The 25280-nt window shown below is 45.8% G+C and overlaps 1 protein-coding gene across 5 annotated transcripts in view; it reads left to right on the top strand.

Annotated features, from left to right (window-relative positions):
• Positions 1-25280, top strand: part of TNIK (TRAF2 and NCK interacting kinase) — a 151184-nt gene that overhangs the window by 25439 nt on the left and 100465 nt on the right. For all 5 annotated transcript variants that reach the window (XM_062499313.1, XM_062499315.1, XM_062499314.1 and 2 more), the window contains exon 2: positions 54-119. In XM_062499313.1, coding sequence (XP_062355297.1) covers positions 54-119 — 66 coding nt within the window. The remainder of the gene's footprint in view (positions 1-53; positions 120-25280) is intronic.

Below are 25280 nucleotides of genomic sequence, written 5' to 3'. Positions count from 1 at the left end.
TTTCAGAAGGCTATAAATATTGCTTATTTAATATTATTTTTCTTTTCTCCTAGGATCCTGCGGGAATCTTTGAATTGGTAGAGCTCGTTGGCAATGGTACCTACGGGCAGGTCTATAAGGTAAGAGTTCCAGCTGAAGTGATCTTGTTTGCCTTGGCTGTGTGTTGAACATGGAGTATCCCAGCACATCACCTTGACTATGCTTTGACTGTTTCAAACCTGACAAGAAGCCTTGCTGAACTCTGACCTTTTGGTCTTGTGTGCAAGTACTGTGTGGCACACAGAGCTCTTGTAATAAACAATTCACATTAGTTCTGAAACTGTCACAAGAAAATGAATTGCCTTTTTTTTTTCCCCTTTCCCCCCAGTTGCTTTTTATTGATTAGATGATGAGGAGGGAGTGAGAAATCTGTGCTTTAATAGCTAAATCTCGATCTCTTCTAAGAGCTGAGTTTACAGCTGCAGTAGGCTGCCAAATGAGTTTGCTACAGTCTAGTGCTCTGCTTGCACACAGGCTGGCTGCTGTCCTTTCCACTGGCAGGAACCTGCTACAGGATTAAAAACACTATTAAAATGTTTTTATTGAAGTGCCTGTTACAGTCAGTAGGATTGCTTAAAATTTTTCTAACATGTAGAAGCAGCAATCCAGATGAGAATAGTGAAGGGATTGTGGAGAGCAGGGTTTTAAAAGTATGAACTTCTTTACAAGAATATTTAAAATTCCCACGTCTGCTATGCTATATCACCTGTTCCAAACATATCTTAGCTTGGGAGATTTCCAGATTTGGTCATCTTGATGGGGGTCTTTTAATGGACTATGCTTGTGCATTTGGGGTGGCATTGAATTGTTTCAAAGTCTGGGGTTATCTGTGTTTATATGTGGTGGGGAGATGTTTTTTGTCATGGCTGCTTGAGGAATTTGCCGACTTTTTTGGTTCTGCTGGGAGTCAGTACCTCCCCATGGCCTCATTCTCCAAGAAACTCCTATATGTGTGGGCACAAGTGCTGTGTACACGTGTACTCATGGGTGTGTGGGCACACAGAGATCCTGTTTACCCGTCATGCCCATGTTTCATTTTGACTTTAGAAAAGAATATACTCATGAGATCCTACTCTGTGGTTTTGGAGACACAGCTCTTGCTTGTGATGCTCTAAAAGACAAGCGAGCTGCCCCTGCTGAAGAGAATGGTGTTTAAAGAGCCACAATTCCCCCATCCTCCTGCTGTAGACTAATCCTGTCAGTAGAAGGATCAAGGGATTGAAGTGAACTGAAGATGAACTGGAACTTCTGGAGTTTTAAATGTGTGAATTTTTGAACCGAAACAGATTTATTTTTTTTCAAAGTAACAATAACAAAGGAAAAACTGCCCCACTCAAAAGCTGTTCTTATCAAGGTTATATCCCAGAGAGCCTTCCCCTCTGGTATTCATTGTGTTCCCACCATGTGCTCCCTGCCACGGGAGCTCCCTTCTGAACTGTTTTTCTTCTCAGCTGCTAAAATAACGGTGGAAGGTGACCTAATTTTAACTGGTTCATATTTCTAACAGTCCATGGAAACTATGCGCCTGTAACGGCCTTTTCAAAGCGTCGTGTTTTTGTGGAGAGCAAAAAAGGGAAATAAGCTGGTGCTGCTGGTTGTGTGGCTCAGCTGATCGGGTTTCCTCTTGCTGGGTTCTATTCTTTCTGTGTATTACCTCAGAGGGGAAAAAAAAACACCCAGACATGTCCCAAGTGTAGGCTGAAGGTTTCTGTGTTCCTTTTTCCCATGCTGTAGAAGGGGAAAATCCTCCTCCTAACTGTTTTTAACTTACTGGAGTAACTGGATTGTCCTCGGTGTGATTCACGTGGTGCCGGTGCCAGACGGGATGGTGACGGGGGTGGAGGGGAAAACGTTGCTGTCCAAACCAAATTAGTAAGTATTGAGGTATGAGCTCAGGCTAAACCTGCCTTCACAGCTCTCTTAAACTGAAGTCCTGGAGTAGCACACACTCTATAAACAAAAGGAGACTTTGATATAAAACATACATAACTGTTTATGGTGTCCCACCCTAAAACCCAGTGTGGAAATAAGATCTCTGTGATTCTTTTTCTCCAGATACCACCGCTGTATTTATCTCTTGCAGCAAAACAAATGGATCAACTTTCAAGACACACAGACCTTCTGGCTCCATTCTAAATCAGCCCTTAGAAGTGATCCATACCTAGGAGCAACATCCTCTGTAATTAGATGGTTGTTCCACTGCCATTTCCAAGCCCTTCTCAGGCAGGGCTGGACTGTTCGCAGAATCATTTACTTCGGAAAAGATCTTTAAGATTGAGTCCAGACAATAACCCAGCATTGCCAAGCCCACCACTAAACCATGTCCTAAAGTTCTACATCTACATATCTGTTAAATCCCTGCAGGGGTGGTGATCTACCCCTCTGTGCTGTGTTACCTGAGGTGCACCACTGCTGCCCTCCTAGAGGCTGTGTGTTTTTGGGTTCTGGTGCTCTGGTGCTGGCTGCCAGCCTGAGCTCTGCAGGTCCAACCCCTGTGCTCTCAGCCAGGAGCAGTGACCTGGTGAACACCTCCCCCTCTCATGGCAGGTCCCTCTCTGAAGCAAGAAAAGCAACTTTGCTGTTGGAAAGAGGCAGAAGTGAGATGTTTATTCCAGGCAGGGAATAATGTTTATGTCTGTGTACTGCAGCCTAGATACTTCCCCTTGAAAATCTGATACAGCAGCTGTGTATAGCACTGCTGCATGGCCACCTTTGTGCTGGAGACTACACACCTGGTGATAACCGGCTGGCCTGCCCAGAACCTGGGAACAAAATATGCAAGGTGCAAACTTCACATTGATCCCATGGGATAAAGAGCATGGGTATGTTCTTCTGACAGCTGAACAATTGCACAGCCCAGCAGGTTAAGAAGCCTGAGAAGTGCCTGGGAGTACCACAGTACCAGCAGGCCTTCGGGAGCAGGGATTCATGGAGCCAGCCTCAGCATCTGCTGCACTGGAGAGGCTGGGGAGCCCCAGCCACAGCACACGCCTTCTCCTTGCTCGTAGGAGGAGAGTTGTGTTGGCCAAGCCTGGTGCACCTTGAGAGCTCACAGAAGGAGGGCACCTACTGCCAGAGCATGTGCATCAGGATGCAGCTGCTGCTGCTGCTTTGATCCTGCTTTCTGGGTCATGGTTTGAAGATCCCTTTCAGGTGGTTCATAGTGCTTCTGTGAGTCAGAGCCTTGTTCTCTGAGCCTTGTGCTTGAGGCAAAGGCAACTGGTTTGGTTTGACCTCTGTGTTTTGAAGCAAAGGTCTTCCTTTGCTCAGGACAGCAGGTTAAAATATCTCTGTGGTTCTTCCCAGCTCTGGCCATACCCCAGTGACACCTGGGTGCTGCAGGAGCTCTTGGCAGTCAGCTCTGCTGTCACTTCTCTAACCCCAACCACAAGCTCTTTGCTTTGGAAAAATGCAAAGAGAAATAACATTCCTTGTTCACTGCTTAACAATCTCTTGTGAATAGCTCGATTTTTATTTTAATGAGGGACTGCACTGGTGATGATTTATCTCTCTAATTGAATCGGAAGCTTTTCTTTATTGTCTAATAATCCTGCATCTAATGTTACAGACTGTAAACTGGTTTTGATGAAAGACTGAGAATTTGCTGGCTTCTGTGCCAGACATTGTTGCAGTAGTGAGTCTTTGTGTCCTTGGATTTTATTTTTGTTATAGGTGTTTAAGGAAATGACTATCAGGAATTTGGGCTTGGGGAATTAAGCCTTTGCCTCACTGGTTTTTTGCTGATGGCTGAAAGCAATTCTAAACACAAAACTCCCTAAGACCCTTCAGAGCATTATCTAAATTGTGAGGAAATGCTGCTTTTATGTCCCAGAACATTATTATTGCTGTTTATTTCTACTCTGCATGAGAGCAAACAAATACTCCTTAAAATATTGTGTGTGCTTAGATTGCCTGGATAGATTAGGGCCACAATCAGTGGGGTGTCCAGCACCAATAAATACATGGGTTCAAAGTAAAAGAACACTGGGCTACTCAGAAATACCTGTCTGACAGATGGGTGCAAAGCCTGGGGACATATGCTACTTATTGTGCATTGAGTAAGTGGAAAACCAGAGCAATCCCCCAGTGTTTTTATGGTCTTACCATGGCCATTCACACAGTGGCCTATGGATGGTGTCAGCCAAGAAGGATTTTGATGCAAGCCTTGGCAGTAGGGGGGAAAAAAAATAATCAGGAAATAGATCAAATGGTAAGCTTTGTACCGCTCATCTTGTGTATTTTACAACATTGAAGTAAATGGTGTTGAGATTACATATTCACATGGTCCTTCCCAACTGTGCCAGGAGGACAGTGGTCATTAATGCCAAGTGCTGCTTTGCCTTGTGCTCTTGGGATGCGGCTCTCCATTTACAGATTCAGCAAGGTTTTATTTTGCAGGGTACAAGATAGAGTATGTGGACACCTCTCTGTAACTGCACAATAACTATTGATTGTGTAATTATCTGGTAAATGCAATATAATCACTAAGCTATTATGCAGCAATAGTCTGTGCTCTAATTTGGAGCATGTGGGATCCACGTGCCGCCTATGTCAGCTGTGACCCTTCAAGGAGCTCCTTCACCATCACCATGTGATGGGGCAGGGCAGGGGAATCACCCCTAGGAGCCACCCCAGGGCAGGTGGAGCACCTCTACAGGTTCCTGGCTGCCCACAGGCTGCCCATGTCCTCTGCCAGCCCAAGTGAGGCAGCTGTTGGTAAAGAATTTGGTTTTTGCAATAGCTTTTTGTTGTACTATGTGTGTCTGTCTGTCTAGTGTACAATACACATGGGAAAAGGTTGAAGAAATGCATCCCAGGGTCTTTAGTCAGGACTTACTTATTGCCCAGCTGGTATTTGCCAGAAGTCAGGGCTGACTCCCCTGGAGGCAAATGCCCAGGTTTGACCTCTAGTAGATGGAGATGTTGAGGTGTGTGGTTTTTAGAAAGTAAATAAAATATTTGAAATCTAAGGCTACCTGTTGCAGGAGAGCTGGGAGCAGCAGGACTGCTGGGACAGTTTGGTTCCTGAGACAAACCTGTGGGAATATCCCAGGCACAAGCCTGTGTTTGATAGTGTTGTCTTGAAGTTTGTAGATGCCAGAGGAGGAGGGATAATGTGTGTCCTGTGCTCCTGGGTGCTGTTGGTGAACTACATGCACAATGGCAACCTTCCTTCTGGTGTCCCCAGGCATTTCACCAGTGCAGTCTGGTGGTGTAGCCAGTAAATATCTTAAAGAAAGAGTATTAGAAGACTCATTGTCCCTTTAACTTATTTTTGAGGGTGGATATGATAAAGTAGAGTGGAGTCTGTGCCATGTTTAACTTGCTTGACATCTGTCTCAGTCTGGCTGCTGCTGATCAAGTGCAGGACCCTTGCATCAGCCCTGGGGAGAACAGAAACTCTACAGGTTCCTGAGTCATTATAAGGAGTTCAAATAATTAGCCTGAGTCAAGAATGACAGTAATTGTTTTTAATCATCAGTTGGTTTATTGTCTCCCTTTCTGAAAGGCTGATGGTCAATAGCTCGATAATTAATCCCTGTTGCTTTATCCGTGTGGAAGAAGCTACCATGCTGCACACAATTAATATTTCCTGGGGATTGTTGCTGTAAAGAATTAACTGTAGTTTACACACACAGCTTTTATAGCTGCAGACTGACTGCTGTGCCTTGCTTGAGAGGCCAGACTGAACGTGTGCACACCAGTGCCTGCAGAGCAGGTCGTGCTGCCAGCCACCCTTGTCCCAACACCTGGTGCTGGATGCTGGTCCTGAGCACACCAAGGGCACCTGGTGTCCCTATTCACAGGCTGCTGAAGGAGTTCAGAGCCCCATCATCTTTCAGTCTAAACAAGCAGTTCTAGCCCTAGGCAGCCATTGCATTTGAAGGTGCACTGTGAGCATTTCTCTTTTCCCATCTTCACATTTATAAGATGAACCGTGATGTTGCGAGGTTGGGTGTGACTTGAGCCGCGTTGGTGGTTCTGGTGTTGTATCCTCAGCTTTGGGTATTTTTTTATGTTTTCAAGCTCTTCAGAGGTTGCTTTTGCTGCAAGGCAGGGCAGGCTAAGTGTAACCACAAGTGTGTGAATGGGTGTAGCCATCCCTCCTCATGCTCTGATGGTCACTTCACATGAGGGGTTGGTCCCTCTGGTTTGGGAAGCCTCCTGGCTTTCCTCGTTGTTGGGTGCTGCTCTGAGAGCCTGCTCAGGGGGCTGAGGCAGGGGAGCCCTTTGTGTCTGCCCATCCTGCCCTGTCCCGGGCTCTTCCTTCCACTGGGATGGTTTTGGTGTTGGCTGGACCGCTCACATCCAAACACAGACCCTTGTGGGCGGGCACTGGCTGCTCATCACCGTCAAGGTCAGGGATGTTCTGTGTGAGTGTGAATGGAATTTACAAGACTTACAAGCTGCTTCATAATCCTTCTGTATTACAAGCACAGTATTAAATATTAAGCCATTGTATCTGCTGGGATGGCTCTGTGTGCTGGCAGAGAGGATGGTGGTGCTGCCATGTGAAGATACTCACCAGGGCTGGCTTCCACAGGCACCACCTCGCAGGTGGTGCTGGGCTTTTATCAGCTCTTTCTGGATTACAGGAAGGGGCTGGGCTGGGGTACTGGTGTGTGATAACTCTTGTAGCCTTATCAGAAGGAAAACAGGCGACCTCAATTTTATCATCTTCCCCACGATCTTATAGTAGTAGCTCTGGAGGAGAGAGTCTTTTCCATGCTGACTCAAATGGAGTGTGTGTGTGTGTTTCTGAAACACAGATTTGTTTTTGCCATGCAGGCAAGGAAATCTGAACTGAAAAATGCTTAAAATGATGCTTCATTCTTACAAAAACAAAAAAAAAAAAGGCAAAAGCTTTGTTACCAGAGCAACTGGTACATCTTGTGCTGCTTCATTTCTCTGAAACACAGAGCGAGCCCTCAGCCCTCCCTCCCCCCACCAAGAAACCAGCCCCCACACACCTACGCACCAATATGTCACATTAGCTTTGCTGCTTTCTGAATAATGTAAGGGAAAGGTGCTTTTTCAGTCCTAAAGAATGCAGGATATAACAGGTGATTAAAAATGTTTCTGTATTGCCTCCCTTTAAATCTCTCTTCCCTTTCCCTCTTTGCTGAGTTTGTGAGGAGCAAGGGCAGGGTGAAGGTCAGGAACAGACTGATGCATCTATGGAGTGACATTTGTCCAGTCTCCCTTGCATTGCTGGATGCTCTGATTCTGTAAATACTGCACAGTTTTACAGGACAAAAAATATCTGCAATGTCTTAGTGTTAAAAAAGCTGCTTTTGAAGATGCCAAGTAAAGTCAGTGGTGCTGCAAAGCATGGGGAATGTGTTGGTGGGTCTTGCAGTGCCGTTTGTTTAGGTGCCAGGCGTGGATAGGGACAGAGGGAGAGCCTCCTCCTTGGCTTGTGGGCATCAGAAGGTGCTCTGTGGAAGCAGCTGCTTTGCAGGTAATAGGAGCAGGAGCCATGTCCAGTGCCACCTTCTCCTGTCTGTCCCACAGGAAGGGCTGGACTGGGAGCTCAGACTTGAGTTTTGTCAGCTCTTTTGTGAGGACACTGAAAGTGAGAGGTGGGGATGCAGTGTGTGTGTGGGGGGGTGTGTTTAGAAAAGAGCCAGCTTTCAGAATTGGGATTGTTGCATATGAAACATCACTCTGTTTTGGGAGGAGTGGCGTCTTGTCTGCTGAAGCTCCCATTGCTCTGCTCACTGTAACCCTGCTACCAGCAGTATTTTACAAGGTTGTGGCTGTGGCTGGTGGGTGAGGTGTGGGTGCTTTAAGGCTCGGGTGGGTTGCAATAAGCATTTGCTGTTTGGTTATATCCCTCTAATGGTAACCCTGGGCTGCCAGGCACAGCTGAGGAGCTTCATGCTCTCAGCAGAAGCTGGTACCTGCAGTTCTTGCTGTTGTAAACTTGGATATTATATTTAAGTAGTAATAGGCTCTTCTAGTGAATTGGAGCTTGGTGCAGTGCACAGGGAGCTGGGGGCCAGGGTCCTCACTGCTGTGGACATCTCCATTCACCTTTGCTGAATGACTCGTCTCTTCTCTGTTCCTATCTTTCCATTCTCATCCCTGTCCTTACCCTTTCCCTGATACAATCGGAAAGAGAGCAACACTGGGGTGGTCTGGGAGAGCTACTGGGTGGTACCAGCACTGGAAATGGATATATGAGGTGATGTGGAAGCTGGATGCCCCTGCACCAGCATTTTGGAAACAAAATGCTGGGAGTGAGGCTGATTCCCAGAGGAGCAAGTACAGCAGCTGCTAGTAGGTCAGCTGAGGAAAACAACCGCGAGAAGCACTGAAAAAGTAGGTTTTGGAGCTGGGAGGTGTTTTGTTCCTCCCAGCTCTGAAGGTACCACTCTCAGCTAGGAAGGCACTTTTTAGAAAGCTTAAAGAAGTGGATGGGAGGAGCAGCAAGCTGTAAATGTTGGTCCAGGCTGTGGTGTTTGTCTTCAGAGACATTTCTTGCTTGGGTTTTATTTATTTTTTTTTTAATGCCACTCCAAATTTTGATGCAGTTTGACTTGTGGCTGACCCTGAGGACTTGGAGGCAAGCAGTGCCTATGGGGAACCAGCTGGAGCTCTGCAGCTTCTCCTGGTTATGCTTTGAAGGCTCACTGAAGAGAGAATGGTGTCTCAAAATCTGCTGTTTATTTTTAGGTTTACCTGGGAAGCCCTTTACACTAATTACCTAAAGATGGAAAGTGCCAAGCAAACACAGCCTGCTTCCAAATGCTGTGGGATTTTTTTCCTCTTCTTGCATAAGAATGGCAGATTGGTGTAATTTTTTGTTTTGTTTTGTTTAAGTCTTCAGATTTTTTTTGTGTGTGCTTAGGTATCTTAAATTCTTCTGCTGGAATGTGTACACGGAAGCGTGTGGCTAGAAGCCCAGCTACATCCTCACATGCTCTTGTCTCCAGCCCATCTCAGCTTGTGTGTAGGTGGCTGGAAAGGAGGTCAGTTTGGGCTGCAGACAGTGCTGCAATTAGCTGGAGAGGGATCTGGGGGAACCTGAGCATTTGTTATCATGAGCTGTGGTGATCCAGCCCAGAGAGTCCTGTCAGGTGCCACAGCCACCTCTCCCTGTGCCCAGTGATTGCCCTTGGGTGTGGAGCATCCCAGCCCGTGTGCTTACACAGTCATCTGCCTTGGGCTGAGCTACAGACCTGTGCACTGATGTCCTGGTCATTGCTGGTATTCTCAGACTTCCCAGGGCTTTTTTGCTCTCCAGTGGAGCAGGGCAGTGCTCTTAAAGAAATGTTGGTAAACGCTCCTTTTTCACCAAGGTGTTGCCTTGCTCTTCCCAGCAGAGAGGTTGTGATGGGATGCATCCAGGAGACTCAGAAGAGGCCCACAGTCCTCAAGAGGATGAGAAATTGTAGTTCTGGCTTGGGGTTGGTGGGCTTCCTCTTGGTGTGAATCTCTGATTTAGTGTGGGGCTGTAGGATCCTCCTGGGTTGTTGGGCTACTTCATTTGTGTGGTTGGGGGTTTCACCAAGAGTCACAGCAGCATCAGCAGGAGGAGCACCCCAGAGTGGAAGGGATGCTGCTTTGCTCCAGTTTCTAGTATTTACAGGGAAGTTTGTGGCCCATGGCACTGAGATTCCAAAAAAAGAATATCCTTCTGCATGCTTTTTCTTTTTTAACCCACTGCAGAGGTGAACCTGATAATGAATGATACTTGAAATTACCTGGGCGTGAAGGGACAAAAAGGGACAGCAATGTAATCTAGCCCATTATGTTCAAAAAAGGGAGCCATGGAAGGGAGAGAGTTTTGTAAAGCAGAGAACTGGGTGTCAGATGCCTGTAGTTAATTTTATAAAGCTGCCCACAGACCTGCTCTAGAAGCTGTGCTGGCTTTTTTGCCTCTCCATGGGCACTAAGGTGGAGAGGCAGAAGCACCTTGGCTGGGCAAGACCCATTAGTGTGATGTGCTGCTGTCACTGGAGGACATGCTCCACCTGGGCTGCAGGGAACAGATGATGGTCCCATCTCATCTCATTTCAGTGGATGTGGCCTTAGCTTGATGTAATTATTTTTTCCCAGTTAGTGCTGAGTGGGGATATTGTTTCTGTAAGTCTGGTTTCTAATTAACAAATAAACAAGTGGTGTTTGTTCCTTACAGTTCTTCTGCTCCCTGGAGAAATGGTTATTAACAAGGTCAATGTGAAGAAATGTATTTTATGTTTGCCTACATGGTATCTAGAGCAAATAAGGTCAGCATTATACAGTAAAACGGGTACATTAAAAAATACTAACTCATGGATGCCTAATTATTAGTTAAAAGGTGTGATTTGTTCCTCACAGGTTGCCATTGTGTTTTCCTTGCCACAGCTTGCTAGTGTGTGAACTTCAGAGTAGTTCCTCCATATGAGCAAGCAGTCCTGGGGTCTGCAGGGATTCCTGGTGGGGCCCTCGAGTTTGGGATGGTATGGGAATCTCTGACACTGATCTCTCAGCTGAGCTCCTCCTCCAGAGCTCCTGTTGTGATGGTAAGAGGTAGGAGGGTTGGAAGGAAAAGCTTGGAATTAATTCCAAGGCCTCTGCTCCCTATCCTTAACTTTCCTGATGATGCTGTCATAACCAGGGCATTGGGCTTGTAGGGCTTTGTGCCTGCAGTCAGGTCAGTGTCCTGTGTTGATTTGCATTTAAAAAGCCCCAAACTTACGACAGCTGATGCTGAGGAAAGGTTGAACATGTCAGCCTCAATGGCAAAGGAAACAGAGGTAAGCAGATATGCTGGGGAAGACCACCTTCTGTTCTGCCCTGGTCTATGGCCAGCAGAGTGACATGTGGACAGGAAGTCATTTCATCCTTCCAGCTTAACTCTTTTCTTTTGCTTTGCATCCCCTTTTGAGAAGATGGGAGGTTTCCATTCTGGCATATCTTGAAGTTTATAAGTCCTTATGCCAATACTTTCCTTGTTGCAATTTCTTCCTGAGCAAAACCATTATTTGAGGACAAATGCCTTATTCAGTACCTTAACTGAGCATTCAGAAGTCTCCAGCCAGCCTCTCCCCTATCCCCACCTGGGACATGAAAACCTCCTCAGAGTTTGAAGCTCTCATGGACAGCCCATGGAAACATAGAAAGGCAGAAGTGCATCTTCATTTTCCAGAAGCAGAGGTGGAAATTCAATATAAGCAGTGATCAGGACTTAGGAAAAATTGCAGATTCCACTGACTTGACATTAGTCTCTTGTTGTCTTAGAACAATTATGGCTGTAGTTGAGGTGGGCAGCACCAGTGGAAATGCCTTGGGGTTCCTGGGTTTCAGAGATTTTGTCTTTCACACTTGAATTCAGCAGCTCCAGGATCAAGGCCAAACCTTTTCTTCTCTACATAACTAATAGAAAGACAGCCAGTTCAGCAGAATTTCTGTAAATAGCCTGTTCCAGATGAATTGTGAATTGTGTATGTGAATGCCAGTAGGGCTAACACAAGGGGTAGTTTGCCAAAGAAGATGGAAATCTTGTGTTAGAGAAACAGGCTTCTGAAACGTAATGTCACATTACAGCAAACAGTGTTTTTACAGAGTCCAAGAATGCAGTCATGAAACTGCCAAAATGCAGAAAAGTCTTGTTCCGTGGCACTGAAGAACAGCATCCAGTGGGTGAGTCCTGGTCACACAGAAAACACCCAGCATCAGCTGAAAATCCTGCAGCAGCCCAGCAGTGAGCTGGGCCTTTGAACACCTGCTAAAAGAACTCCTCCAGTATTTTTAGTGGTATTTTTTTGTTGTTGTTGTTTGGTTTTTTTGTTTGTTTTTTTTTTCCTTTTTTTAACTGACAAAAGCCAACATCTGTTGGGATAGTCATGGTGTGGTTTGGAGGTACTCTGCCTTTAGCATCCACATTGATTTGGGGGCTGGAGAGATGGTGGGCATCACAGGGAGGTCATGCAGCTGGGCAGCGGTCCAGGACATGGCTGTGCCCCAGCAGTGATTCTGTCCATGGAGTTCAGCCTCCACAGGAGCAGCTGGATTCAAGGTCTGTTTAATCTTCACTGTTCAACCTTCAAAAGCCACCATGGTTGGGGGGTGCGGGGGAACATTATTCCTTCATGCTGGCTGCCTTGTAACTCCTCAGACTGCAAAATGGATTTGTACACATGCTGTTGTGCTGGCCTGCTGGATTGTGCAGTCCCAGGAGAGCCAGGTGACAGCTTTCTGCTTGAGGAAGGGCAGGGAGATGCTGGTTCTCAGACCATTCATGTGTCTTTGGGCTCTGTGCAGAGGAAGAGCAGCACATTTGCTCACCCATCTTATGCACTACAGCACCACCTCCATCTTCCAGTCTTTTTCTCCCTTGTGGTAGTCTTGGGGGTTTGGTTTGGTTTGGGTCTTTTTTACTTGCATCTGCCCATAGTAACTAAAACTTTCTATGGCCAAGGAAATTTGGTGCTTTTCCCATGCTGTTCCACAGCAGATACAGGGCTGCAGAGTGGTGCCAGCAGCTGCAGCGGGCACCTAGCTGGGGATTAACCAAATGGCTCACAGAGAGCACAACTTTGAGCTATGCCATGTGTCTAAGATGACTCTTTTTCCTCCAAATGTGCTGTCTTCCTTCTAGAAAGAGCCCAAAACCTGTGATACGATGCCTAGGGTTGTGTTCAGTGAGGACTCTTCATGTCACCAGTGGATTTAAACACAGTGAGGGCAGTGTGTGAGCCCCACCCTCATCTGACTGAGCCCCTGGCAGTGGGATGTGCCTGCCAGTGAGGATAATACCAGAAGCCCCAGCCAGCTGGGAGGGCATCCTGCATCTCCCAGGAGGGGATGCGGCTCTTGGCATAGCCTTTGGCTCTGCTAATTCCTGCGTTCAGCACTATTCCAGTGCTAGGGAATGTTCCTTGGGCTTGGGGAGCCCACAACTGAGGTGGCATGGGGAGAAATCCAGTGACAGGCAAGAGCAAATGCTCTTGGAAGCTCCAGCAGATGCTCCCAGTATTGGGTTTTCTTCTTCCCTCACTGGTGACTGTCTACAACCTGTTTGGGAAGGCACTTGAGAAGAAATAAGGTAATTGCATAATTTAATAACAGATGTGAGAGTGCCATTCTGAGCACACCAGCAGTGTGGAGGAGCTGGGGCTGTGGAACGTGACTTGTCTTGCACGGGAGAGATTAATCACGTCGGCTCCTGGGAGACAGGTCTGTAGAGATGGTTGTGTTGGATGCAGTGCTCATATCACTCAAATTAGGCTGTGTACAAGAAATAATAAAAACAGGAGAAGAAAATTCCAGCAGAAGGGATCAATAGCTTGAAAGCGTTTTAATTCAAAACTAGAAAAATGAGAGCGGTTATGGGCAAGGAGAGTATGTTAATAAAGGAAAATGAGTATTTGTTATTGCTGGTGTGAAATGAGATAATTTAAGAGATGTTCTAAGTGCCTTTTGTCACAGTTAATGCCTGTTGTTAGGTTTCTAAGCAAAATGGAGCCTGTGACTTTCAATTTCAGGGTTCTCAGATGATCAAAATACTGTGGGGCAGCCTGATCATCTCATGCTTTACTGGAATGAGGTCATCAGTAACTTTTGCCTGGGTGTGATTTACACAGTTGTCAGTGTCTGAATTGCCATAATATGTCTCTGCCCGGGAAAAACGCTGCATTTGGAGGGGAAAAAAAACAACAAAGCAGAAGCTCTCTGGGTAGTTGGTTCACTGCTAATAATGGATACAGAAAAGTGATTACTTGTGATCCTTTCAAATAGAAAGGCTCAGCCTCTAAAGCTGGAGGCATGGAAGCTGTTACAAGGTCAAGCAGCGCCCTTTAAGAAGAAATACGTGGCAAATACTGTCAGTGGCAGATAACACATCTGCAGCATCATGAAAAGTACATCTGAAATTAAGATTAAAGGTGCTTTGCACTCATATGGAGAGGGGGAAAGAAGACAGAGATGAAATCAGAAAAAAGAGGATTATCTTTTGGGGGGTGACAAGCAATAGCTCTGGCCAGGGAGAGATTTAAGCAGCAAAGTGCTCAGTAACCCGGGAAATTATCAAAGGTTTCTGCAGCTGTTTCCAACTGATGGTCTTCAAGAGCCTGAAATTCTTTGTGTTTGAACCCTTCTCTCACCCCAAGCCTGCGTGTGTATGTGCACATGCAAAATCTCATCTGCAGCCCCATATGTCAAGCTGGGAATGCAAAAACCAGAAGCCCTGGTCATCCTCGCTTTCAGGAGTCTGCTTTAATTTTAGATGCCTTAGTTTACACTGAGGCAAAAGGGGACCTGACCTGCAGCTTTGCTGGTAGACCTCAACCTTTTGTTGACTTAGACTGCAGGTCAGGGCGCCAAGAGCTTCTAAAAATGAAGTCATTGTGTCTTGGCAGATGTTTTCAAGTCTCTGCTTTCATAAAATGGTGCTGGGAAGCTTTGCTGAAGGTCCTGCAGGAGAAACTGCATCTCTTGACTGATGGGTATGAGGTTAAAATTAGCTTATTTTAGGTGCGGAGGAGGAGGGCACTAAGTTTCGTCAGTCCTATGATGCTGAGAAACCCTAGTTTGTGAAATAGGTTTTGGCTGTAACCTCTTTGAGGAGTAGGAGGATTTTGACCCTCAGTAACTGTGGTATGGCAGTGGCTTCACAGGTGGGAAACTTGGATTTGTGTTTCCAACTTAAAGTGATCCCAAAGGAAAAATACCTTCCCTGAAGCACAAGGAGAAAGATCTAAGAGATCAAATGTGCTTTTCATGCACATTGGGAAAACACCACAGCCAACCAAACCCTATGGGTTTTTAATTCAAATTGGACCCCTCGGTGCAGGTCTTGTTTTTCAAAAACTTAAAAATGTTTGGGGTTTATTCCATTGTGGAAAAAAGAGTGTGCTTGCAAATCTCAGACATTTGGAGGTACATGGTTGGTTTCCTGGTGGTGCTCAGTGGTGCCAGGGCTGCTGGTCTGCAGTTCTACTTGCTTCCTCCATGGCAAGATGCTCACTGGCATCCAGATTATCAGGTCCATAAATACCTAGGCATCTGGGAGGCCTTCCTGGTGTCTGGTCTGTAGCTGACCTTTCATTTTGCTGGCAGGAGACGACGATTAAGCCTTGAGATCAGCAGACTACAGTGAAGATTGCACATCCACGCTGTAGGATAAAAATAGAAACAGAAACTGGAAAGGGGAAATATATCTGTTAAAGAGCATCTGTGTGCTATTAATGTACCAGTGACCAGGCCTCTCCCTGAGCTTGTCAAAGTTTTACCTGCATAAAAAAGTTGCCTGAACTACAACAATCTCCCAAGTTTGTGTCCTTCTTTTACATATGTGGACATTGCCTTTTCTATTTTCTTATGTATCCAAACCAGGCTTATCAAAAGAGCACAGTGTTTTAATCCAAGGCAAATCTCAGAAGAATAAAGTACTTTGGTTTTTGTAGTCTGGTACAAAATTCTTTCTGCATTTCTTGGCATTTAGTTATTAATGAGGTATTTGTTCTGTTTGCTTATAAACCTCCCAGCAGCCAGCACGTGTGTGCTATGCAAATTATTTGTGGTTTGGTTAAATACTGTTTTACTAGGAAGGGGAATAACTTAAATTAGTAGAGGAAAAATAAGTAACATTAACCCTCTGTAGGCTGTTCCCTTGTTAATTATTTTGGTGATTTGGCTCTTGAACTGAATGTGCCACTGTTGTAAATGGCAATTTGGGACCTGGGCTTGAATAGTCATATACCCAAGTGCTTATTTTGTGTGGCAGTGGTCCAAAAAACTGCCAGCCTCCTAATTAACACACTTTTTACACGACAGTATTAATATTCATACTATTATACTGTAAAATGAGTAATTTGAATAGACAGAATGCTTTGCACTCTTTTGATCTCTTGTGGATTAACCTACAAAAGGCCACTGGCACTTATCCTTTCAGGCCTTAATGGGTACAAAGGCTTCTAATAAAACTGTTTGGAGCAGAGGTACCTAGAAATGTGTAGCAAATATAGTGCATGTGGTAGGGTTGGTGATAATTTGTTAGAGTGGTGAAGGAAGATGTGAAGGGAAGTGATTGTAATAAATGAGCACCTTCAAATGATGGAGGAGTGAGGCAGCTCTTGGGGGTGACTGGCCCCATGACATCCATCTAAATGATGTCAGCCTGGCACAGTGATGCAGGAGTCTCTCAGCTGAACTGGTGCTTAGAGGAAAATAGTACTGAGGGGGAGAAAGCAGATATATGTCTGACTGGAAAACAAAAGATTTGCAAGGCTGGTTTATTTTATTGATGCCCACCATTAGAGGCTACCTCAAGATCTACTACTGAGTTTAGCAAAAGGAATGGAAGTGCAGAGAATGCTGTGAAAGAAAAGGGATTCACCCAGGGGGAAAAGCAGCGATGCAACTGAAGCAGGAAACGCTGGATTTAGCAAAGACATTGAGATGTGAGGATTCTGGGGTATGTTTGGGTGAGCCCAGATCAGTTACTGAAGGGTGCAGGTAACTCCATTCACCTGAGATATGTGCCCTGTGTGTGCACAAACCATCCTATAGCAGGTGCCCTCTGCTTCTCCCAAGGTCTGACAGACCTTGAGTCCTCGAAGAAAAACTGGCTTAGGGGTCAGTATTGAGGGAAAGCTGCTGCTGAAAAAAGGAGACAAGTCTCAGCACATCTTGAGTGCAGAGAAGGCTGTTAGCTTGGGGAATGAGCTTTGCAGTTGCTCCATCCTCTAAAGAGTCCTTGTGGTGCAAAGAGTGCAAAGGAAGGAGGTCCTTTTGGTAACTGCAGATTTGGCTGTGGTCCCTGCAGGCCTTGGGATCATGCAGAGGAGCTGGTCTGTCTTCAGCAGCAGAGGAGAAAACGTGTGAGTGAAGGATTGATGACAGCAAATTTGACTGGCTTGGTGTAGGAACAAAATCACTTTTAGAAGTATCAGGGGAGATTTTGAAGAATGGATGAAAGGGAGCTGAGTGAGAGGGCAGCTGTGGACACAGATTACCTGGACCCAGGATAGTTTTTGGTGGCGTCACACGCAATCTGTGCATTCCCAGGGCCTGGCACCAGTCGTGGTCTCTTATGGAGGATGCAGACACACCTTAGTCTCAACAAGCAGTAGGCATCTGTGAAGAGCAGCGTTTTTCTGCAGAGGAAGGTGACTCTGGAGTGCTACAGGGTTCACTGCTTAAACTGATTTAGTTCAGTTTGTGTATGGGCAGGTTTGGCTTCTGAATGAAAACCATAGAAACTGTAGCTGCTCAGTCAGGGCAGCAAATGCCTTTCTGCAGAGCCTGGCCTGACTCTGCTCTCCTGGTTGCATCTTCGTGTCTGTCTGTGGCCTGTACAAGCTGTTGGAATGGGGCAAATCACTTTTCCTGAAGGTAACTCATCAGCCCCTCTGCCAGCAGCCAGGTGGGGAGACAAGACCGAATAACCCAGCTGACTTTAGGTGCTGCCTTCCTTCTGTCTGGGGGTAGGACCTAAAGCATTTGTGTGTGCCTGCCCAGGCTGCATCCCTTGTCTGGTCAAAGATGGGTAGCATCTTCAAACAGCTTCAAATACCTCTTTCTGTGGTGTGTTCAGGATGAGCTCTTACTTTTGGTACCACCTATGAGCTCTTCTAATAACCTGGGATTTGGTGGATGCCATGCAAACCCTGAACATGGATGATTTACACTCCATTACATTTTCAAACCCTGGCATGTTTGTGCATCCAACCACCACCAGTGGCCATGTTAGCTGTCACTTGGCGCATCGTGTTCCAGCTGGAACACATCCCCATCTTCATTAAATAACCATCCTGAGAAATGGACTCGTAGCCCAATGGACTCATCTGCACTGAGTCCTGGTACCTGGAGAGCAGCTCTGTGAGTCTGTTCTCATCAACTTCTGGGTAGGCACATTCCCACAGATATCAGCAGGACTGCCACTTAGTCTTCCTGGTTCTGTTAATTCAGTTTAATATTACTTATTACAGATCTTACTTTAGTTTTTAAGGTGAAAGAAGTATGTTTTCAGGCTGTTCCAGAGGTTACTTGAGTCTTAAACAAAGGACCCACTGGAAAGGTTGGAGACATCCCATTAGTTGGGAGCTCATGGGAAAATGAGAGGCTTTTAGAGCCCAGGTTAGTGATGTGGACTAAACACTGAAAACTAAACACTGTTTTGTTGCTGCAGCATTATGTGAACTAGCAAACCTCCTACAAGGAGTTTCTGATTGAATGAGTGCAAAATAAAAGTCCACATCCCAGATGCTTCTCCATAGTGTGTATGGGGGCTGAGGCTGGCAGGCTCCCGTTAGCCGTGACTTTCACCTTCCACAGCTCCCTTCCTTGAGCAGAAGATATTTTGGTGAGCGGTGAAACAGCCAGTGAAGGGGGGGGGGGAAATAAAAAATGGATTGAGGAATAATAATAATACATCTAATACTCAAGCCAGTTGGGAGGGAAGCTGGGCAGAGTGGTGCAGAGCTGTGACTCACAGGCAGCTCCGCTCCTGTGCCGAGCCAAGCGAGCGCAATCCTGCAGCATCTCTGCTGACAGCCTTGGCAGCTCCCAGCCACAGGGCTGCCCTGCTTCCCACATCCACTGTCCTTTCTAGCCCACTCTCTCCCACCGTGGGCACCGTGGATGCCAGCCCATGCCTCTGCCCTTTGCTCCAGCGAGATCGAGGAATGGGAATTGTGTGTTCCGGAGCGAGGTGCCCGGTGCTGGGTGACACTGCTGGGCACCCTCCCGCTGGGCACATGCTCTGCTGAGCTGAGCTCCCTCACTGCTGCTTCCATCTGCCCGTGCCTTTGCTGCCAGAGTTCATAGAAGTACCAAAATCTATTTTCCTGCCTGCACTTGCTTGTCCTTAGGTGTCCTCTTTCTGTAGAACGATTTCATTTTAATTGATTATTTTTTTGGGACTTTAAGGAAGAAGCCTCAGAGAAGGCCTTGAAATAGAGAAATCATGTAAGTTTAAATATTTTTGAGGAAGGCTGGGAAAATATTCTCCAGCCTGCTCTGTGACCTTTCCATGTCTCCTAGGAGGCTGAGATCAACTTATTTTTGAATAATCCCCCATTTGCATTGAAAATATGGAAAAACTCATTTGTATAGCTGCATGTTTTGCTTCAAGGTGAACAGAAGTAAGTCTCAAATGTACTGACTGGTGGCAAGCCAGGGCTGATGCCAGGAGTGTGGGTCCATCTGAACACCCAGGCACACGGCATAATTTTTTATTTTTATTTCATCTCATGAGAAGGCTGCAGTTAGCCAGGCCAGGCTTAAGGTCAGGCTCAGCTCCGCCTAAAAGCTCTCATGACATTTTATTCAGTTGAGCTTTAGAGGGTTTATTGCTTCATGTTTTAGCCTCAAGCCAGAAATTGTTTTCCCCCTATTTTGCAGGAAGAACATTTTCTCACAGATCCTTTGCTTTGCTGATGACAGAAGGAAATTCTTCTGAGCCAAAATATTCAAATGATGGTTTCCTTCTAGGGAAAAAAAAAAAATCCCTTTTTCCTTTTTTTTCTCTCCACTGTAAAATGTGTGTATAACACAATACCTGTCTGGAGAATGCGCCTTACTTTTAAGCTTTGGTTCCCATTCTGGGGCTTTACTTTGTTTTTAACGCATCTTTGTAGCATGAGCTGCTGCTGTTCCAGCTAGCTCTGCTCACTCCACATGGAGACAATTAAGGAGAGGTCTTCCAAGGCTCCCCTTTCTTAGCCACATGCCTTTTCCTGCCCTGGCCCGAGGTGGAGCGTGGCTGCTCCTGGAGGAACGTGGAGTGCCCTTTGTGGGAGCAGCTGGTGGCAGCGGCTGCTGAGGTGACAGTGCCCTCCATTCCAGCTGGAGCTAAGCTGTCAGCCAGCATCCCGAGAGGAGCACAGAAATGAACTCTTTATTTTCTAATTACTGTTATTTTGGCAGATTGTTCTGAAGGGGCTGTAACTGAGCTCTGCTGCAGTGACTTTGGCAAGGGGTGGCTCACTCCAGCCTCGCCTGTAGAGCTGTGTTGTCCTAGTACAGCATTCTCAGCCTTTGTCGAACACTGTTTCCTTCTAATTCTTGCTAATTTTCTGTAATGGTGCAAGTACTTCAGGCTGGACTGAGTAGGCAGTGAAAACTGCAGTGGAGTAATCTGTATGTTCATCCATCCTTCCTTGCCTCCCCCAGGATCCCTGGCTGCCCCAGGCAGTGCAGGTAATAGATAGGCTATTCTGCAATAGCCACCCTGATGTCAGGGTTAGCCAGGGAGATGTCAGAACACATATTGTTTAGAACAGAATGAGGTATCTGCTTACAAAGCAAATGGCTTCTCTTGGTTAGGTTGAGTTCCTCACAGCTTTGCAAATTCTGGGCTGTGTAGAGGTAAGGCAGGCACCCAGCTTGCTTGGTGTTGCAGTGAGGAGAGGAGATCCTCTGTGGTTATTTAAGGATAAATCAATCAACATTCAATCTCATCCATATTTGTTCCTAATGTGTTTATTTACATGCTCCACCCAAACATTTGAACAGCCCTTTTAGAATCGGGGGGAGCAGATGATCCAGTCAAAATGGAAAATTACTTTCTGCAGCATTTTATCTTAAATCCAGTCTTGGTTGTTGCTCCAGGACTAGTTGGGTGTGATGAAGAACTAGGAGCCAGCAGATTATTTCAGATTCCTTTTTTTTTTTTTTTTTTTCCTCCTTGAGGAGACAGAGGGACAAGAAAAAGCTGTCAGGGCTCTTACACCAGTGTGTAAGAGGGTGGGAGGGAGTGCTCTGGGGAAGCCCCAAGGGCTTTGCTGCTTCCAGGGTGGTGGCACAGGGTTCCCAGCCCTGCACCTTGGGGTCACATCCTGGCCTGTCAGAGGGAACAGTCTCTGTTCCTTCATAGGGAAAGAGGGTTGCATGGTGGCAGGCCACCTCAAGGAATGCAGCTGAGTCATGGCTGCAGCAAGGGGATGCTTGGGGAGCAGGCACCATCACCCTGGTGCCCCTGCAGAACATCCCTGCCCACCCTTTGGGGCTTCAGAGGGGACCCAGCACAGTGAGGAGGCGTCACCTCCAGCAGTTAAGTTTTTCTTCATTCCCATCGTCTTTCAGTTCTGAAGCAGCATTTACATTCATATCCATTTTTTCCCTGGCTGCTGCTGCATTTGTGCCGGAGGAACTTTTTTGGTGAATGCCTCTGACAGAAATGTGTTTTCTTATCCCTTGAAGCTGAAAGCCATAAAGAAAAGAATGAATTTAATGAACAGACCTTGCCGAATCACCACCTTGAAGCTCTAGCTGCTCATGTGAATCAAAACTGGCTGAAAGTAGGTCATATAGTAAAAATGAATTAGGCTTACTTCACATTTTATTGACTCTGCCAGTTTTTCATTCATAGAGGTTTATAGTTTGGAATGTATCTTGTCTTTTGAATGCTAGGCTGAGGTAAAAGGGGAGAGTACTATTCCTTATTCCCTCCCTTTTGCCTTGCGTGTTTCTGCTGGTTGATTATATGATGGCTGGGCTTTCTCTTTCCTGTTTATTTATTCTTTTATTCTCCTGCACTCAAGAACTGCTTATTTGATGACCAAACTCCCATAGTATGTTCACAAGTGGGAATTCAGCCTGGTCCCAAAAGTTTGTGTAGCACCTAAATTAGTCTTAAAGCTTCTGAGGAGGGTTGAAGTGGTGAGGTGGTGCCAGTCTGCAGGCAGAGGGGTTAAACTGGCATCCTCTCCTTGGGGCTGGGCTGGGCAGCAGGATGGCATCATGTGGGTTAGCACAGGGAGGGGTCAGTCCTCTGCTTCCAGCCTCTACCCCTGTGAGAAATCCTGGATTTCGGGGTGGTTGGACCTACCTTACCATCTGACAGATAATGGGCTTCACGTGTTAATTCATGCAGTGTGGCTCAGCTGCATCTTGGGCAGCTTATTCAGATCAAACTTTTAATTTTGGTATAAATCCTTCAAGCATCAGTGGTTCCAGTGCTCGTCCATCAATCCCAGCTCATGATTAATTACTCTCACTCATATATTATGCTCTTTATTTCCCATTAATCTTTGTCTGTTTTCTGTTTGGAGTCATTTGGTCTTGTGGTCTTTTCTGCCATTTTCTGCCTCTGTCTGGAATTGTGATTTCTCCTGAAATTTCTACTGGAATTAATCTGGTCTCTGTTTAACAAGAAGCTGGGAGAAAGAGGATGGAGAGAAGGCAGAAACACTGCAGTGCTGGGATCCTTGATTGTCCATGCAGTGTTCATTTAAAAGATATTTTTAAGGGAGACGCATAATACAGAGCGCAGAGATTTTGTCTTTTGTTTAGAATTTCTGTTGTGACTATTGGCAAAGCAGGGAATGAGGGCAGGTTCTGTAATGATGGATTATTTTTTCCTGCCTTCTTGTCTCCGTTACCTACTCTAGATGGCACATACTGTAAGGAGATGAAAAATCTCTACTGATAAATTAGGATTTGTTTTGCAACCTTTTCTCTGCAATTACAGCTAACTGCTTTGGTCTCAGCTGAAGACCTTTATCCAATGACAGAATATAAATCTTCTCTACCTGTGGTTTCATCACATAAAGAAATATAGCCAGAAACTGTCTGAGTAAGAAGAGAAAGTCCCTACTGGTAGCCCTGTACCAGCTGACTGGGGAGGGCACAGCAGATTGTACAAGTAGTCTCTGTCCTTATAATTACTGCTGGACAATCCACACATTACCTAAAATCCCAGCTTGAAAAAATTAAAATATTTAATCTTGTATAAGACAATGTGAGACATAGATGAAGGCCTGTAAGTACACTACTATTCTACTCCAAAAAAGACCTTCATTGACTATTATGTGAACAATAAATGTTCCGTTTTCTGTTAAGAAACTATAATTACAGAATCTTCAGCTGCGATGGGTATCCTGCTGACAATAAAAGTCTGTCCTCCAGCACATCATCAGCATCTTGGTGATGGATGCTGTGGACTACACTGTAAAGATAATATAAAATACTGTCTGTAGTATGTGCTGGCAGCCCTTTTTTAAGCTGCGGGGGTACAGATTGGGAAGGTGCTCTGCATCTCCAGGAACACATCTTGTTTGTCACACTTTCTGTTTTTAACAGTTCCAAGATATTTTTGCTGTCCGGCTCTTGGTTGCTAGCAAGGAGCTCCAAGGAGATAAGCTCTGCTCTTTGGTAGGTAGGAAGCTGCCTCAGCAGACATGGCAGAGAGAAATGACCTCTTTCACTGCTTCACCAGCACAATCGAAGCAGAAAACTGAGTGGATCAATGAGAGCCATAATCCGGTTTCCCAGTGTGGAACTGGGTCACGGGAGGCGCGGGCGGGTCCGGGGCTGAGCTGCTGCCTGGGACCGGGAGCCTGCCTGTGGGTGCAGCACTCGAGGACACCTCAAGGTCACATCCATCTGCTGTTCCCCTTCAATCTGATGGGCCCTGGCTGCCCTACACTCGGGTATTGGTAAGGGAAGCAGGTGAGGGGGTCAGACAGGAATTGTCTTCTAAATACATCATTGTTGGGCTGATGGGGACACTGCTGGAAGGCAAACATGGAGTCTCTGGCTCAGGATCTGCTGCCCAAGCTGTCCCTGGAAGGAGGTTCTGCTGCACCTTGTCATGACTGGTTACAGAAGATCTCCACTCTGAAATATCAGATATCATGGACCCAGCAGAACTCCATGGAGTTCCTGATAGAAAGTGTTTTAATGAGCTGGTCTTGGGCAGAAATGAAGAATAATTGTTGAGGTCAACATGAAAAAGGAAATGTTGCCCATACTTGCAAAGTGCATCTTTTAAAAATACAGTCCTCAGCACTAGCCACCAGGCTTTGGCTCTGTTTCCAGGCCATCCATAGCCACTGAGGGCTCTCTGGCTCTAAAGGGGGATTCCATGTTTTTTTTTGGTGTTGAGGAAGACAAGAGGATGAAGGGCTGGAGCTAGATGGACTCTGAGCTGTTTTTAATTCTCAGACTGTTTCTTGAGAAAATATTTCTTAAAAAGAGTTGCAATCTTATTAAATGCCTGAACATCTAAATTTACTGATAATTTTGAGATCTTAAAAGTTTATTTCTTTTTTTCATGGCCTAAGGTTTTATAATCCTGCAGGAGTTGGGTGGCAGCAGAGACTTGGCCTCTGTTTTGGAGAATGCTCAGGTAGATCTGATCTACCAGGAGTCTCATTACAGAGCCTCTTTGATTTCCCCTAGAATTCAGAGCAAATCAGGGTCAGGGTGTCAGGTTGTTGCCTGCTTTGGCTGTCAGGTCACAGCATAAACTTTTCCCATGCAGGGTTCACATTCCTGAGACTTGAAACCACCTTAACCATAAACATTAGGAGGTACGCGCGTGCATCCATCAGCATTGCTGGGGACTTTGGCCGAGTCCTAGCTGAGGCTCTTTTAAAGAGACTGCAATTAAGCAAGCAGGTACTGTGCTTTGACCCTCAATTTTCTCTCATCTCTTCCCTCTCCCAATCTGTTTTCAAACCACTGTGCATCAGGCATGCAAAGAATGGTTTGAAGAGAGCATTAAAAAGACAAAGAGCCAACTTTTGTCTTCAGTAACTGCATTTCTTTTTTCCTTTTCCCTCCTGTAATGTATGTTTCTCTGTTATTTCTCTGTTATTTCTTCCCCCCCCCCCCATTTCTTCATTTATTTATATCTTTCCCCAACTGAAATTGCCCTAGTTACAGCTGTCACATCCTCACTTTGCCATGGTCTGATTTGGCAGCCCTGTTCCCTCATAAAACTCACAGACAAATGACGGTGTTTAACTCGCAGCATCCTCTGGTTGCTCTGCACTGTCACAACAAGATTAGAGCAATTCACATAAAAAATAGAAAACCCAGCTGTCTTCTAGGAGGAAAGTCTATTCCTTGATTCCTTCACAGGAATGTGAAGATGGAGCAGTTTTTTGTGGAGAGCTGCAGACCCTGGAGTTGTGCGTCCATTTTTAAGCCACATTAAGTGTGCGCTGCATCCTCCTCTGTTAGTGGTGGTTTCATGGTGTTCTCTGTCCATCCTCTGCTTATTGTCTGGAGTTGGAGTTAGCTGAGCACCATTTCATTGCTGCTGGTTTAAATCCCAGGTTGATCCATATTACCGTTCCTTGGAAGTGAGCAGAAATAAGTCGCTGAGATGACTGCCTAAATAATTTACTCTTGGAGGAGCATTCTTTGTGCACTCTGAAGCCGTGATGAGGAAGGAAGTAGGATGCTTTTCGTGCACAGCAGCATATTGAAAAACATCTCCACTTCTTTTTCAGTGACCCGAACAGATTTTGTGGGCCATCTTAATGTTCTGCTACCTCCTGTCCAGTGACTGATGTGAT

Source organism: Cinclus cinclus, chromosome 10 (genome assembly GCF_963662255.1).
Source record: "Cinclus cinclus chromosome 10, bCinCin1.1, whole genome shotgun sequence".
Classification (NCBI taxonomy): domain Eukaryota; kingdom Metazoa; phylum Chordata; class Aves; order Passeriformes; family Cinclidae; genus Cinclus; species Cinclus cinclus.
This window is presented reverse-complemented; position numbering and strand designations above follow the sequence as displayed.